The 16589-nt window shown below is 37.8% G+C and overlaps 2 protein-coding genes across 2 annotated transcripts; both read left to right on the top strand.

The window, feature by feature from the left end:
- The first annotated feature begins 2319 nt into the window (after nt 1–2319).
- On the top strand, nt 2320–2715 carry LOC117630384. Its single transcript, XM_034363119.1, has one exon. It carries the CDS (start codon nt 2320–2322, stop codon nt 2713–2715), a length of 396 nt encoding a protein of 131 aa, XP_034219010.1.
- Nucleotides 2716–6335: 3620 nt separating this feature from the next.
- On the top strand, nt 6336–7043 carry LOC117629852 (the record flags this gene model as incomplete). The annotated part of the gene is made up of 2 exons (XM_034362492.1): nt 6336–6588; nt 6685–7043. Coding segments are annotated over 2 exons (612 nt in total), but the record flags the coding sequence as incomplete, so codon positions are not given.
- Nucleotides 7044–16589: the final 9546 nt, after the last annotated feature.

Genomic DNA, 16589 nt, shown 5'->3' with positions numbered 1-16589 from the left:
AACTGTAGTCATTTGTAACTCAACTTTGGCATACCAATAGTCATATGCACTTGATCAATTTGTTGGGATACAATTATATTAAAATTAAAATTAAAGCAAAACCCTAGGGGAGAGCACATTATGATCCCAATTTTCAATGCACATACATATTCAAGTTGAAAAACATCTGTTTGGGGATGGTGAAAATTCACCAAACCCAGGGTCGAGAGCTGCTGGAATGTTGCGGCTGGGTGGTCTGCAAATTGGGCTGAAGGGTTTGCAGTTGGCCACTTAAGAGAGCTCGGAGGTCTAAGCCTAAGCCATCGATTCAAGCCCAGGATTTCCGAGAGAATTATATACACGTGACGAAAGCCTCACAAAGAAAGAAATCAAGGAGTTTGATAATAACTCTGAATGTTCCAAAGCAAGGAAGAATCAAGCATGTCAGAATATTTCAATCAATGCAATCCCACGGATTTAGGGGCTTCGAAAGGAAAGATTTTCAAAAGAGTTGACATTTGGCCATTCAATGGCCAGCCCATGGGCCAACAGATGCCCTATATAAACTTCACCAAATGAAGACATCAGACACACATCATCAGACACACAAACCTATTTTTCGTCTCACACTTGTCTTTTCTTAGACTTAGGATTTTACTTTTCAAGCACCTAGTGTAGTGAGTTCTTCCTTTTTCTAGTGAAAGTTTATATTTTTCTTGTCATTTAAATTCTTGTTCAATTTATATTTTCTTGTCATTTAAATTCAAATTTATTTAAATTGCTTTATTTTTCATTGTCATCGCACTTTTATTAAGTTTAATTTCAAGTTTATTGTTTTTATCGTTCTTATTGCTTTTATTTCATTCTTGCTTTATTTATTACTTTGATTTATTTTATCGTACTTTAATTCTTGTCTTTACATTTAAATGCACATTTAGCTTAATTGCACGTTTTTCACTTAAAGCCTAAAAATCACAAAACATCCGTACGAAACCTAACCATCCTCGAGCCCGAAGAAGTGAAAGAACCTAGGCCAAAAGGAGGTTCCTTGCTTGGCCGATCAACCGTTTGATTAGAAGTTAGAAGCGCAACACATCCATCTATTCACATTCCATTCAAGCCTAAATTCAGACTTGGTGGTGGCACGCCCCGCACTCAAAAGAAGAAGGACCAAAAATTCCTTCTGTCGGCCGCCTCAGTCGAAAAGAGGGAAACATCTTCCAATCTATAAGAAAATATAACTGAACCAATTCCCACCTCACCAAGTGCATGAATCAATTTTGGATGCAGAAAAGGTTCTCCAATTGAAATGGTGTTCATTCAATGATTGGCCTGTAGCCATCAAACATTAACCACATAGAATGGTCACCACATAGACTTGAAGACAGAGACATAAAAATAGGCCTTTCCATGGGGGCTCTTTAGGCCTCTTAAGGCCATCTCTAATCCATGAGGCTAAACTCAAAATATCTCAAATTTTAGCCCAAAACCTTTTCCAACCCAAGAAAATGAAAGGGCCAAAATTTGGGAAAATCCAAACTTGTACCCAAATAGCAATCCAAGTATTGCATGGACACAAAACTATTCAGTGGAGCCCACCTACAACTGGGAAATCCCATGTGCATCAAAAAATAGATTGGGGCCCGCGCTACTGCCTTTGTGTGCTGGCCTAACGCATCTTGAATAATGTTGTCAACCATGAGCCATACTTTCGCCAGAAAAATGATGGGCTAGGTCGACAAGGGCTATCCCCTGAGCAAAATTTAATTGCTGTCTTTCGTATGCTCGCATGGGGATGCTCAACTAACGCGACCGACAAGCACTATAGATTGGGTGAAAGCACATCTCTTGAATCACTCTGTAAGTTTTGTTACCCTGTTGAAGCCGTGTATGGACAATGGTACCTCAGGTCTCCAAATCCAGCTAACCTTTACAAGCTATTGAACCAAGCAAGCCTTTGATGCTTCCCAGGCATGTTAGGAAGTCTTGACTGTATGCACTGGGAATAGAAGAACTGCCCATCTTCTTGGATAGGCCAGTTTACCGGTCACAAAAAAAAAAAAAAACCACTATTGTGCTAGAGGTCGTGGCCTCGTATGACACATGGATATGGCATGCCTTTTTTGGAGCTGTTAGATCCAACAATGATATCAACATTTTAGTTCATTCTCCATTGTTCAATGATGTGGTACATGGAGTGGCTCCTCATGTTGAATATATTGTCAATGGAAATCAATACCATTTGGGCCACTATTTGGCAGATGGGATCTACCCCCATTGGGCTACTTTGGTGAAAACCATCTCTTCTCCTGATAACCAAAGAAGAGGCTTTTTGCACAAATGCAAGAAGCATACAGGAAGGATGTTGAAAGAGCATTTGGAATACTACAGGCTCGATGGGCTATTGTTCGGGGCCCTGCATGTATGTGGTGCAAGGATAACCTCCACTCAATCATAATGACGTGTATAATTTTGCACAACATGATTATGGAGGATGAGTACGAATATGTTGAAGAGAAATCTGATGATGAGGATATGTGTCCACAACGACCTAGGCGGGCCAGAGCAAGACAATATGAGCTAGAGCCAAGCATTACATACGAGTACCACCAAGATAGGCAGACTCTCTCTGATTACATGATTCGTCATAATGGACTTATATCTCCACATATGCATCAGAGTCTCCGACATGATTTGATTGATCACCTTTGGAGGAGCTTTGGAGATGGTGAATGAGGTCAACAATTGTTTCAATCCTCTTTTTGTGTTTCAATTATATTGTGTGTGTGTGTGTTTTTTTTTTTTAATGTTGTGTGTTTTCTTTTGGAATAAAATTATATTTGTGGAATTTCAATTTTTTTTAGGTCAAATTGTTCAAAAAATTAAATTATGACGTTATTTAAAAGGAAAATGTTAGGCTTACCACATTTTTCATACCACATTGTGTACCACCTCTCTAATAGAGGTGGGCCCCATTATATTGGTGGGCTCCACCTTTATTTAGAGAGATGGTACACAATGTGGTATAAAAATGTGATGAGCCTAGCATTACTCTATTTAAAAAGATTAAATGAAGAAAAGTTTTCCATTTAAAAAAAAAAAAAAAAAAGACTTAAACCATTCTTAAACAATTTAATAAAGTTGCGGACTTAAAATTTGAGTCCAAAGGGTTGGGAAAAAAAACGATTTGAGTCCGGGCAAAACCCAAATAGTTACTTTTTGGAGGGAGAAAATTCCCCTCATGAGTTGGAGAAGGCCTAAGAAATCAGCTAGCTACTAAGAGCTTGGTGTGGCAAGAAATTCTTAGCAAAAAAAGACACCATACTGACAGTGGCGGATCTATGCACCTCCCTTCGTCGGAACAAATCATTATAGGTCCTTCAAATTGCCCATTTGTTCAACTGGTAGTGGTGCACTCCACGTGTTTGACAAAATGACTTAACGAAAGTTTGTTGCGCTGTGCAGTGCACGGCAAATTTTTTATTTTATTTTTTTTGAAGTCTTGGACCAGGAGAAAAAAGAAGAAGGAGAAAACTGGACTGCAATTCATGGGTTTTAAACAACGTGCTTAAGCTTGCATTTTGTGGGCTTTAAAAAGTCTTTAAACATATTTTATTTTCTTATTTAAACAAGAATTACAAAAGAATTTTAAAAAGAAGGAAATCAATTGGTTCTATTGATGAGTTTTTTCCCTTCTTCACCAAAAGTAAGTATGTTCTTTTACGTTTTTTTTTTTCCTTTTTGACCAAAAGCCAATTCGTCTCGTCTTCTTCTTTCTTTCTTTTTTTTCCTTTTTTGTAATCTACTTCTTATAGGGGTCCGTAGCCCTCCAATTGGCTCATGGTTGCCCAATAATGCAAATAATGCTTATTCAACTTAAAAGCGTAAATTTTAAGTATATAATGTGTGGTAAATTAGTATTTTTAAAAAGATTAGGCAAATGGGAATTGAAAGTAGTTCATTGTTTTTGTTGCTTTCAAGACTAAATATAATAAGCCAGTGCTGGGTTTTAGGTGTCAACCCATTCCCATGCTTCCTGCGAAAGCCTTTCCACTAGTGAATTTTTAAACTTCATTTGCTTCTTCTTCTTTTTTTTCTTTTTTTTAACATGACAGCTCTCTTGGATTTTATGAGTGACTTTGTTTGTAAGATCCTCCCAACAATTTTGTTTCTATATTATATATATACGCACCAAAATCAATTTTATTTTTTATGGACAACTAGTTCAAGTGGGTACTGGTGACACCTTAAAGATTGTGACACCAGACATGACTCCAAGCTAAGAACATCTATCTCCAATGGTGTGACAAAATCAATATTGCCACCAAATTTAAATATGCTTTGATGCATGTAAGAGTAAGCGCAATGGTAAAAACATGTGGGCATGTAAAGAATTGTCTTACATCGTAAAGTTAAGAAATTATGTAAAGGTTTGACGCAGCACGTGATAGCAAGAATGATGAAGAATACAAAAGAAAACAATAAACCTTCAATCCTTGCTTATTCTCTATATGAGAATAACCAAGAACAAAGGGGTTCTATGCCTTGTTGATTCCAGCGGAATACAAAGTTGATAGGAAAATAGAGAGAATTCTCTAAGTCTAATATTCAACGTCAAAAACTGTCTTACAATTAGCTATAAGATGACTTTTATACTTAGGGAAAACAAACCAAACTCCAAACCCTAGCTGAAATAGGAAAACAAGCTTACTTTCTAAACCAAATTCCAAATTTTAATTGAAATAGGAAAATAAAAATATTTGCCTAAAATAAATTCCTAGAACATTAATTATGCATCTTATGCCTTTCAAACTGAAACAATAAATTATGAGTGATGCGTGCTGCATCAAGGCTTATAAGAGCTGGACTACTCCACTCATTGTCAATTAATTTTAGAGTAAAACCTGCAACAATATTCATCAGTTTTGTTTCATTTGCTCAAATTTCTCAATCACAAGTGAAAAATACCTTTTATTGAATTAGTTATTCATGCACACCAAACTTAACTAGTGAAGGTGCTCAAAACTTGTTTGAAATGTTAGGTGTGCCAAAATTTTATTATAACAATTGATGATGTGAGATTTGATTTCTATCACGGTCTATGAAATGTTTTAAGTTTATCAATATTTAATAAATAAAAAAATAGATGTTTAAATTGAATGTGACACCCTGTGGGTCATTCACAAAGGACTCGTTGATGACGTTGGTCAGTCACAGACTGACATGTGTCTCTTTATTTTAGGGAATCATTTATCAGCGGAATATTCATAGGTTTAATGGTCTTTTAATGGAGCGGCACGTGGATTTCTGCGCGAAGCACATAAGTGCTAGCACGCATTACGATATATATGATCCACGCGCTGCCCTTAGAGCAACTCCACTCATTTGCCCTTAGTCATGGCAATGGGGGGAGCTAGGGCAGCTACTATTCACGTGAATAGTGGTTGCCCTTTCAAATAGTATTTTGTGTTTCCACCCATTGCTATGGCTAAGGGCAATTACTATTCATTTTTTTTTTTCACAAATTTTTTTACCACAATAATTAATTTGGATAATATTTTCGGATAAGATTTCCGGGTACCTACGTGTCAAGATTATTCATAATCGGATAAAATTTCCGAATAAGATTTTTGGGTTCAAATTTCGGATGAATTTCAAAATTCAAATTTCAGATAAATTTTTGGGTTCAAATTTCGAATGAATTTCAAAATTCAAAATTCAGATAAATTTGGGTTCAAAATTCAAATTTCGTACAAATTAGGGTTCAAATTTCGGATGAATTTCAAATTTCAGATAAGATTTTCATCCAATCAAATCAAGCCACGTGGCATGTCTATCTTGCCAAAATTTTCTATAAAACCAGAGGCTCAGCTCATACCTCTCACACCACATCTTTCTATATTTTCATTTCTCATAGTTTAGAATTCATACTCCATTCATTCTCAATGGAAGATTTTAGGAGATGCTTGGAGAGGCAAGAGCGAGAAACAAATGAGAGAAACCGTAGAGCAGATGAAATCAATGAGTTGCAGAGACAAGTCGATGAACAAGTTGTCATAGCAGTGGCTTTGCAAGATGAAGAGAACCAAGGTCGCCGCCGTGGTTCACAAGTCGGCCGCCGCCGGAATGTGGAAAGACATAGGCATTCTCGGGGTAAGAATCTTTTGGAAGATTATTTTATCCCAACTTCTTTGTACTCTGATGTTGATTTTCGAAGGCTATTTAGAATGCAACCCCATTTGTTCAATAAAGTCATGCATGATATTTGCAATTATGATGCATACTTTGTTCAAAAGTGTGATGCTGCTGGGGTTTTGGGGCTTCTTCCGGAGCAAAAGCTTACAGCTGTTATACGAATGTTGGCGTATGGAGCATCTGCTGATCAGGTGGATGAGATTGCCCGGATGGGGAAGTCCACTACGTTGGAGGCTTTGGTAAGATTTTGTCAAGCAGTTGAAACTCTGTACACTAGGGACTACCTGCGTAGACCTACTCCCAGGGACCTCCAACGGCTTCTACAAAAAGCCGAAGCTCGAGGATTTCCAGGAATGATTGGTAGCATTGACTGCATGCACTGGCAATGGAAGAATTGCCCAACTGCCTGGCAAGGTGATTACGGAAATAGAAAAGGCCAAAAAAGTATCATCCTTGAAGCCGTTGCTGGCTTCGGCACATGGGTTTGGCATGCCTTCTTTGGAGTTGCAGGATCCCAAAATGACCTCAACGTGCTGGGTCAATCCCCGGTCTTCAACGATGTATTGAGAGGCCAGGGCCCCAATATCACCTATCAAGTCAACAATACAGTGTACCAGACGGGGTATTATCTAGTTGACGGCATCTACCCGAGGTGGACCACTTTTGTCAAATCCATTCCGAATCCCCGATCCCAGAAGCAAAAATTATTTGCTACCTATCAAGAAGGATACATGAAAGATGTCGAAAGGTGTTTTGGCATCCTTCAAGCTCGGTGGTTGATTATTCGAGGTGCGGCCCATATGTTTGATGAGGAGATCCTCAGAAGCATTATGATGACTTGCATCATCCTCCATAATATGATTGTGGAGGATGAGCACGATTATGATGCTTTAGAGGTCTACGAACCGGATCCAATGAACACGGCCTTGACACGGATTTATGAAAGGCCCATGGGGCCAAGTGGAGAACCGTTTGAGCCGAAACCGTTGGTGAGGGATGGTCATTTGATGACCCGAATGATAGATCGATATACAGAGATGCAATCTTCGGATATTCATGAAATGCGTCAAGTTCACTTGATGGAGCATCTATGGGCGGTGAAAGGCAATGAAGATGAATGATGGAGCATAGATGCTTTGGTTATGTTTTATTTAGTTATGGTTAGGTTGTGTTGTTTTTTTTATTTATTATGGTTTGGTTGTGGTTTGTTATTATTATTGTGCCTTGTTTGTAGTTTTTTTTATTTTAATTTTGTTTTGTTTGAAGTATGGAATATGTTGAATAAAAAGGTATTTTATTGAATGCTTTGTTTATTAAATAAAGAAATCCAATACAAGTCATTAAGAATTACTACTACTAAAATAAAATACATGAATTACAACAACTTTAATAGAAAACATGAAAAATACAAATACATAAAAGGTATGCTAACTAATTTAATGGTTTCCATCATTTAACCAATCCGTGTTGCTAGGCCCATCATCCCGAAAAAGTCTTCTTCTCATAACATCCCTTCGTTCTAGCTTCCAAAATTGTTTTGTTTCAGGGGACATATGACTTGTATCCATCGCCATGGTTTCCCGATCCGTCTTGTCCATATCTTTTTTGCTCAAATACTCCCTTTCTCGTGCATACTCAGCTTGAAGGGCCAACTCGTTATCTTGGCGTTTTTGCTCCATTTCAATTCTTATGCCGTTTTGCCTTGCAATTTCCTCCAAAAACTTTGAATTATTATTGCTTGAATTACCCGCCTTCTTTGCCTTCGCGGCCTTTCGGCCAATGGGCCTCGGCTCCTTTTCGATGGGTGAGTCTTGACTCATAGGGGAATCGAGAGGTGAATCCGATGTCATTGAATCACGGAGTAGCGTCTCGTTTAACACAACGGCGGGGCCCGTCGGAATAATTATGAAGCGTTTGCAATATTTCACCACCTCCCAACATTCATGATGGTTGAAACTTTTTTTGCCACCCCCGGTTGCACCAAACCACATTTGTGCTTGAATCATCTATTTAACAAAAAAATGGAAATGCAATAAATATTTAAAATATATTGGATATGCAAGTAACAAAAAAAAAAATAATGAAAATGCAATTAACCTTACAAATAAATTAGAAGTGCAAGAAAATTAAGAAACAAGTGGGAATGCAAGAAATATTAACAACATATTGAAAATGCAAGAAATATTAACAAAATATTGAAAATGCAAGAAATATGAACAAAATATTTAAAATGCAAGAAATATGAACAAAATTTTTAAAATGCAAGAAATATGAACAAAATATTTAAATGCAAGAAATATTAACAAAATATTGAAAATGCAAGAAATATTAACAAAATATTGAAAATGCAAGAAATATTAACAAAATATTGAAAATGCAATAAATATTAACAAAATATATATATTAGGAGATTAAACTTAATAAAACAAAAATTATAAAATACTTACCTCGTTAGTACGATTTTCCCCGCTTCTATAGTTGTCCATCGCTTTTGCCAAGGCATCTCTCCATTTTCCCAACTCTTTGTTGAGAATTTTCCACCTACTAGATAATGTCATCTCCATACCAGTAAACCCCAGAATTTTTTCACAAAATTCGGCATGAATTTTTTTTCCACATATGAAAAAATTTCATCTCATTGCCGGACACGGGACAATGACAAATTTGGAGCCAAGCCTCACACAAGGAAACATCTTCCATGGTGCTCCAAGCCTCTCCGGTTTCGATAGAAGAAGCCATCAAAATAAGAAATAAAAATACAAGGTGAAAAAGAGGAAAATGTTGAGTAACAAGTGAATAATAGTATAAGTATAATAAAATGTATGACGATTTGTGTTGAAAGTGAAGGGTATTGATAGGTATTTATAGAAGAAAAAAAAAATCAGAATTTTTAAAAAAAAAATTTGATTTTTTTTTCATAATTTTATTGCCCAAAAAATGCCAGTCGTTGGATTGGATTCGGATAAGCAAATCGGAGCGTTGGGGGCGTGACACGTGGCTTTTGCCTGGTGGGGGTTGCGTCGCGCTGACTTAGTGGGACCCACTCCCAGCCTGGGCTTGGGCTCACCGCTAGAACGAGTTTTTTTTTTTTTTTTTCCCTCCCTCAGCCTTGGGCTCAGCTCATTACTGGAGTTGCTCTTACAGCCCAACCACATGAATGTTAACGGGCATGGTCAGCCTTTTTATCCTAAGAGCCTCCCTAGGCACGAATAAAAGGTTTTTGGGCTTTTTTGGGCCCGCCCACTTCCTTAAGTGACGAGGACTTGTTTATGAACTCTTTTTGGCATGCCCAGTTCATATTTGATATCAATAGTCAGAACATAATTTGTGTAGATATTAGGCATAAGAAAAGCAGCCTTACTAATCTTAGTTGGTGCCATCATACCAGTGATATCGAGACAGGGAAAATTAAACTTATTACCTGAATAAATACTCATAACGACTTAAGTTACAAGTCCCTCTCTCACTACATAATAACTTTAATCTTCTTCCATCTATTTATATTTTAATGAATGAATTATCTAAGGCTTTGGTGGTTAATTGAATTCAATTATTCACACCAGTCAATTTGGGCTTCACGGGTCTTGATGCTATATATATTGGGCATAAATTTTAAGGTCCAATATTTATTTGGGCTAATATTAGATCTTCCCCACCAAATATTTAGCCTATATTGGTTTGAGTTTCTTTACATTTGTTTTATTCACAGATAACAAGTAGATGGCACATGTGGACTAAACATCGAAGAGTACTGTGGTCCTGAGACGTGTTGGCCTACCGTGAACTTCCCTCTCATTAACTATATCCAGCTAGTTACGCTTCAACTTTTCTTCGGAAAATAGGTTCAAATAGCATCGTCATTATAACAAAGTTCTCAAATGGCGTTGTTAGTGTAACAAATCCACAATATCTACACAATATTGATGCTTTATTTATGTCGTATCAAGATTATTTGGGATTGTTTGCTATTAAATTAACGGGATAATATAAAGGGAACTGATTTTCCCACTTTTTTTTTGTCCACTTACACTCCTTTTGTTGAAAATTGTATGTTCCCACTCTTTTTTTGTTCACTTACACTCCTTTTTTTGTTATAATAAAAAAATATTGAAAAACAAAAAGGAGTGTAAGTTGACAAAGAGAGTGGGAAAATCAACACCCAATATAAACAGCTTATTAAGATGATATCTATATAATAAGACTATTTGTTGCAAAATTAATATAATTGTTGTTGTAAAAGTCTTTGTGTGGAGCCCACTAACTATTCATTTAGAGACTTTGGTAGTAACTGTTCATTCACGGGCATCCATAATTTAGCCTATAAATACCTTTGTTGAGTGACCAAAGGGAGAATGAAAAAAAAAAAAAAAGGGAAACGGAAGAGAGAGAAGAGGAAAAGGAAAGGAGAAGAGGAAAGAAGAGGGTAAGTGAGCAGAGAGAAAATTCAGTGAGCCACACATATTGTAAACACTATTGTAGCTCTATTATTTTTTAGTGAAAAGGTTACTGCTGCTGTTCTCCGAGGACGTAGGCATAGCCGAACCTCGTTAAATACTGAGTCTCGTCTACTTTACGTTCAGCTCAAAATCTACCACATATCTCAGGTTATTTTATAACACGTTATCAGCACGATAGTCTCTCCTTTTATTTCTGAAATTTTTCAACTCAACACTATGTGGTTATTTCTCTATCTCCTCTCTGTCATATGTCTACTCTCACTTTACTACTACAACGACATGCAAACTTTCTTTTTTGTGTTCTCACAATTTCTATGTTGTTTAATCCATGCTTGTTTAATTTACTTCTTTGTAACGTAATTTGTAATTTCTATGTTGTTTAATCAGTCCTGTTATTTTATGGTGGTGTAATTTTTTACCCATCGCGTTGTAATACAAATTATTGTAATAAAATGATGGTGTGATCTTAAAACCCATCTATTATATCTTGAATAGTGGCGCAGTTATATTGCCCACAATATATGATATATTATGCACTTCATATATATTAGGTGGAGGTTTTTATCCCCACATTTATTTTATTAATAGTATGGTGTAGGTTTATTACCCATATAGCAATATTTATTTAAAGGTGTGGCGCGGGTTTATCGCCCACACAACTGCCTTTACTTTTATTTAAAAAGTACGGAGCAGAATTAGTGCTCATACAAGCACATTTACTCTTACTTAAGGTATGATGTGGAATTAACCCTCATACTTTATGAATTTACTTTACCACACATTTATTTTTATTAAAAGTATGATGTGGAATTAACTCTCATACTTTATGAATTTACTTTAGCGCACATTTACTTTTATTAAAAGTATGATGTTGAATTAACCATCATATTTTATGAATTTACTTTACCGCATATTTACTTTTATTTAAAGTATGGTGCGGAATTAACGTCCATACAGCAAGCAATTTACTTTATGAATTTACTTTACGGCACATTTAATTTTATTTAAAGTATGGTGCGGAATTAACATCCATACAGCAAGCAATTTACTTTATGAATTTACTTTACCGCACATTTAATTTTATTTTAGGTATGGTGCGGGTTTATCGTCCATACCAGCAAATTCATAGCACTTTATTTTTATCATCAATTAATATACCTGAATAATGAGGGCCTGAAATTCCTATTAATAAGTGGCTTAATGTCCCAGATCTCGAGCCTAAAGTTTTGGATGGCAAATTTGGCAAAACTGGAGTTTGCTGCCTTGGACCTTTCCGGGGACAACTTTTTATCATGGGTCCTGGATGCCAAAATTCATCTACGAGCCAATGGCCTCGGACAAACAATTGTAGATGAGAATGATGCTTCGCCTGAAGAGAATGCGAAGGCCATGATCTTTCTTCGCCGCCCCATCCATGAAGCGCTGAAAAGCGAATATGTGGTGGTTGATGAACCGTTGGTTCTGTGGAAAGCTCTAGGTGAAAGATACGATCACCAGAAGACGATGACTCTTCCAAGAGCTAGATACGAATGGACCCACTTGAGATTTCAAGATTACAAGTCAGTGTCCGAGTATAACTCTGCTATGCACAGAATTACCTCATTAATGAGGCTATGTGGGGAAAATATATCTGAGGAGGATATGCTCGAAAAAACTATGAGCACTTTTCATGCTTCAAATGTCCTCCTTCAACAGCAATACAGACATAGCAGTTTCAAGAAGTACTCTGAACTTGTATCTTGCCTCTTGTTAGCTGAGCAGAATAATGAGCTATTATTAAAGAATCACCAATCTCGCCCAACGGTCTCAGCGCCACTTCCTGAAATAAATGCTGCATCTCAGGAAGTGAATGCCACTTCATCTCGTGGTAATATCCACAAACGTGGGCGATGGGGCAAGCGTGGCCACGGGCAAGGAAATAGAAAAAATCGTGGTGCTCGTTCAGAGGGTTTAGGTCCAAGGAGTGGTCCATCCACGAACGGCAAAAATGCCTCCCGTAATAAGGGAAAGGCACAGATGAGCCATGTGCCTAGAAATGTTGAAAGCCCTTGTCACAGATGTGGTGCAAAGGGACATTGGGTGCGCACATGTCGTACGCCCAGGCATTTGGCGGATCTCTATCAAGCTTCACTTAAGAATAGGAAAGTGGAGATAAATTACATTGATCATGCTCCGCCAACCATAGATGGCTCATCAGAAATATCACGTCAGCAAAACAAGACGCATCTAGATGTTTCTGATTTTGTTACTAAAAGAGGGAATGAAGGTTATGAGTCCGAATTAGATTAAATTCTTTACTGTACTATTTGTATTAACTGTACTATTTGTATTAACTGAAGTGTTGTTTAAATTTCAATCCAATAAAAGTGGTAATGTTGTCTTCTTTATTGATTTCAGCTTATTTTACTTATTTGGTGGCATGGATGTAAATTATGGATGCCCTCAAAACAAAGGCTATGGCAAAGATATTTGTCTCGCAGACAGCGCGACTACTCATACGATCCTTCAAGATCGGAAGTATTTCTCAAAATTAATGCTTACAAAAGCAAAGGTAACAACCATATCAGGTCCTGCAAATCTGATTGAAGGTTCAGGAAGAGCCCAAATTATGTTACCAAATGGAACAATACTGTCCATTCCAGATGCTTTGTATTCATCTAACTCCAGAAGGAATCTATTGAGTTTCAAAGATATACGTTTGAATGGCTACCATGTTGAAACAAAGAAAGAGGAAAACATGGAATATCTTTGTATTACCTCCAGTGATACCCAAAAGCGCATACTGGAGAAGCTTTGTGAGCTCTCATCAGGGTTGTATTACACAACCATACGGACAATTGAGGCACATAGTATCATGGACCAAGAGTCCACTGGCTCAAATGCTTTTAAGCTTTGGCATGACAGGTTGGGTCATCCTGGATCCACCATGATGCGTAAGATCATCACCAACTCTAAAGGACATCCCTTATTGACTAAACACATTATGTTATCAAGTGACATCTTTTGCCGAGCTTGTTCACAAGGGAAGTTGGTGATCAGACCATCACAACCAAAGGTTGATGTTGAGTCTCCATCATTTTTGCAGAGAATTCAAGGGGACATTTGTGGACCTATTCATCCCCCATGTGGACCATTTCGGTACTTTATGGTCTTGGTGGACGAATCTACCCGATGGTCACATGTTTGTCTTTTATCTACTCGGAATATGGCATTTGCTAGGCTTTTGGCTCAGATAATTAAATTACGAGCCCAATTCCCAGATTATCCCATTAAGTCAATCAGAATCGATAATGCTGGTGAATTTACATCTCAAACTTTTGATGACTACTGCATGTCACTAGGCATTGATATTGAACATCATGTTCCCCATGTGCATACTCAAAATGGCTTGGCAGAAGCTTTAATTAAACGCCTTCAATTGATAGCACGCACTTTGCTAATGAAAACAAAGTTGCCAATTTCTGCTTGGGGATATGCCATTTTACATGCAGCATCACTTGTGCGATTGAGGCCCGTTGCCAACAATCAATGTTCTCCAATACAACTCGTATTGGGAAATCAACCAAACATTTCACATTTAAGAATTTTTGGGTGTGCGGTATATGTGCCCATTGCACCACCGCAACGTACTAAGATGGGCCCTCAACGCAGATTGGGAATTTATGTTGGTTTTGATTCACCATCTATCATCAAATACTTGGAACCCCTGACGGGTGATATTTTTTCCGCACGATTTGCGGATTGTGATTTTGATGAGACAATCTTCCCACCATTAGGGGAGAAAAATCTGTGTCTAAAGAACAAGGCAAACTCATTCCTGAAAAACGACATGAATTATCATGGAATGTATCCACATTGTCTCATCTCGATCCTCATACTGCTCAATGCGAAAACGAAGAGAGAAGGATCGTTCACCTCCAAAGTATTGCAAATCAGATGCCAGATGCATTTAATGATGCAGCAAAGGTGACAAAATCTCATATCCCAGCTACAAATGCACCCGCACGGATTGATGTCCATAATGGACAAAGCAATGTGCCAGCAAATGGTTCATCTGCTGCACGCCTAAAGCGTGGCAGACCACTAGGCTCAAAGGATTCAGTTCCTCGAAAGAGGAAGTTGATGGACAAAATGAATCCAAATGAAATAAATAGAGAGCCCACAATTCATAATTCAAATGCCCCCAAAGAGGGACAGGTACTTCTTGACAAGGAAAACGTCATTGGTGAGACAAGTGCCCCTGGAGTGGCAACCGTACCTGAAAGTCAAGAAATCTCCATAAATTATACGTCCATTGATGAATTGTGGAGTAGAAATGAGATGATCATCGATGATATATTTGCATTCTCAGTGGCTGCTGAAATCATAAAATATGATGATATTGAACCGTGCTCTATTAATGAATGTACACAGAGGCAAGATTGGCCTAAGTGGAAGGATGCAATCCAGGCAGAATTAAATTCTTTGGAAAAAAGGAGTTTTTTGGACATATTATTCCAACTCCACCCAATGTGAACCCTGTAGGTTACAAGTGGGTATTTACAAGAAAGCGCAATGAGAAAAATGAGATCTCAAGGTATAAAGCGCGACTCGTTGCGAAAGGTTTTTCACAAAGGCCTGGAATTGATTATGTGGAAACGTACTCTCCAGTAATGGACACAATTACATTCCGTTACCTAATAAGTTTGGCGGTTTCAGAAAAACTTGAAATGAGACTCATGGATGTCATTACCGCATATTTGTATGGAGAATTGGATACAGATATATACATGAAAGTTCCGGAAGGATTCAGGTTGCCTGAAGCAGCCAGAAATAAACCACGGGACATGTTCTCAGTTAAATTGAGAAGATCATTATATGGGCTAAAACAATCTGGACGAATGTGGTACAATCGTCTCAGTAAGTATTTACTGAAGGAAGGATACAAAAATGATCCTATTTGCCCATGTGTGTTTATTAAGAAATCAGAGTCTGGATTTGCGATAGTGGCAGTATATGTCAACGACATGAATCTAATTGGAACTTCTGAAGAGCTTCAAAAGACTGCTGATTATCTCAAACGTGAGTTTGAGATGAAAGACCTTGGAAAGACAAAATATTGTCTTGGCTTGCAGATTGAGCACAATGCTAATGGAATTTTGGTGCATCAATCAACTTACACTGAGAAAGTATTGAAACGGTTTGGCATGGATAAAGCCCATCCACTTAGCACTCCAATGGTCGTTCGATCGCTTGACACTAAGAAAGACCCATATCGTCCAAAAGGGGATGATGAAATGGTCCTTGGTCCATAAGTACCATATCTTAGTGCAATAGGTGCTTTATTGTACCTAGCACAATGTACCAGACCAGACATATCATTTTCAATAAATCTGTTAGCAAGGTACAGTTCTGCTCCAACAAGGCGACATTGGACCGGCATCAAACATGTTCTACGATACCTTCGTGGGACAACAGACATGGGGTTATTCTATTCCAATGAATCGACCAACGCCCAGAGTATTGTTGGTTATGCTGATGCAGGATATCTCTCTGATCCACATCAAGGACGATCACAGACTGGGTATGTATTTACATGTGGAGGAACTGCGATCTCATGGCGCTCAACAAAACAAACATTAGTGGCCACATCTTCCAATCACTCAGAAATACTTGCCCTCCATGAAGCCAGTCGTGAATGCGTTTGGTTAAGGTAGGTAATCCATCACATCCGAAGCACATGTGCCCTACCCTCAACAACAGACACTCCAACAATTCTGAATGAGGACAATGCAGCTTGTATTGCTCAGATCACAGGAGGATATATCAAGGGTGACAGGACCAAGCACATATCACCAAAGTTTTTCTATACACATGAGCTCCAAAAGAGTCAAGAAATCAAAGTCAGACAAATCCGCTCAAGTGATAACCTGGCAGATCTCTTCACTAAATCATTGCCGAAATGTACATTCCAAAAGT

The sequence above is a fragment of the Prunus dulcis genome, chromosome 6 (assembly GCF_902201215.1).
Source record: "Prunus dulcis chromosome 6, ALMONDv2, whole genome shotgun sequence".
Classification (NCBI taxonomy): Eukaryota; Viridiplantae; Streptophyta; class Magnoliopsida; order Rosales; family Rosaceae; genus Prunus; species Prunus dulcis.
The sequence above is the reverse complement of the archived record's forward strand: the minus strand, read 5'-3'. Positions and strand labels throughout refer to the sequence as shown.

What these genes read in the sequence shown, in the direction of transcription:
- LOC117630384 (XM_034363119.1), top strand. Translation starts at nt 2,320, where the DNA reads ATGCAAGAAGCATACAGGAAGGATGTTGAAAGAGCATTTGGAATACTA.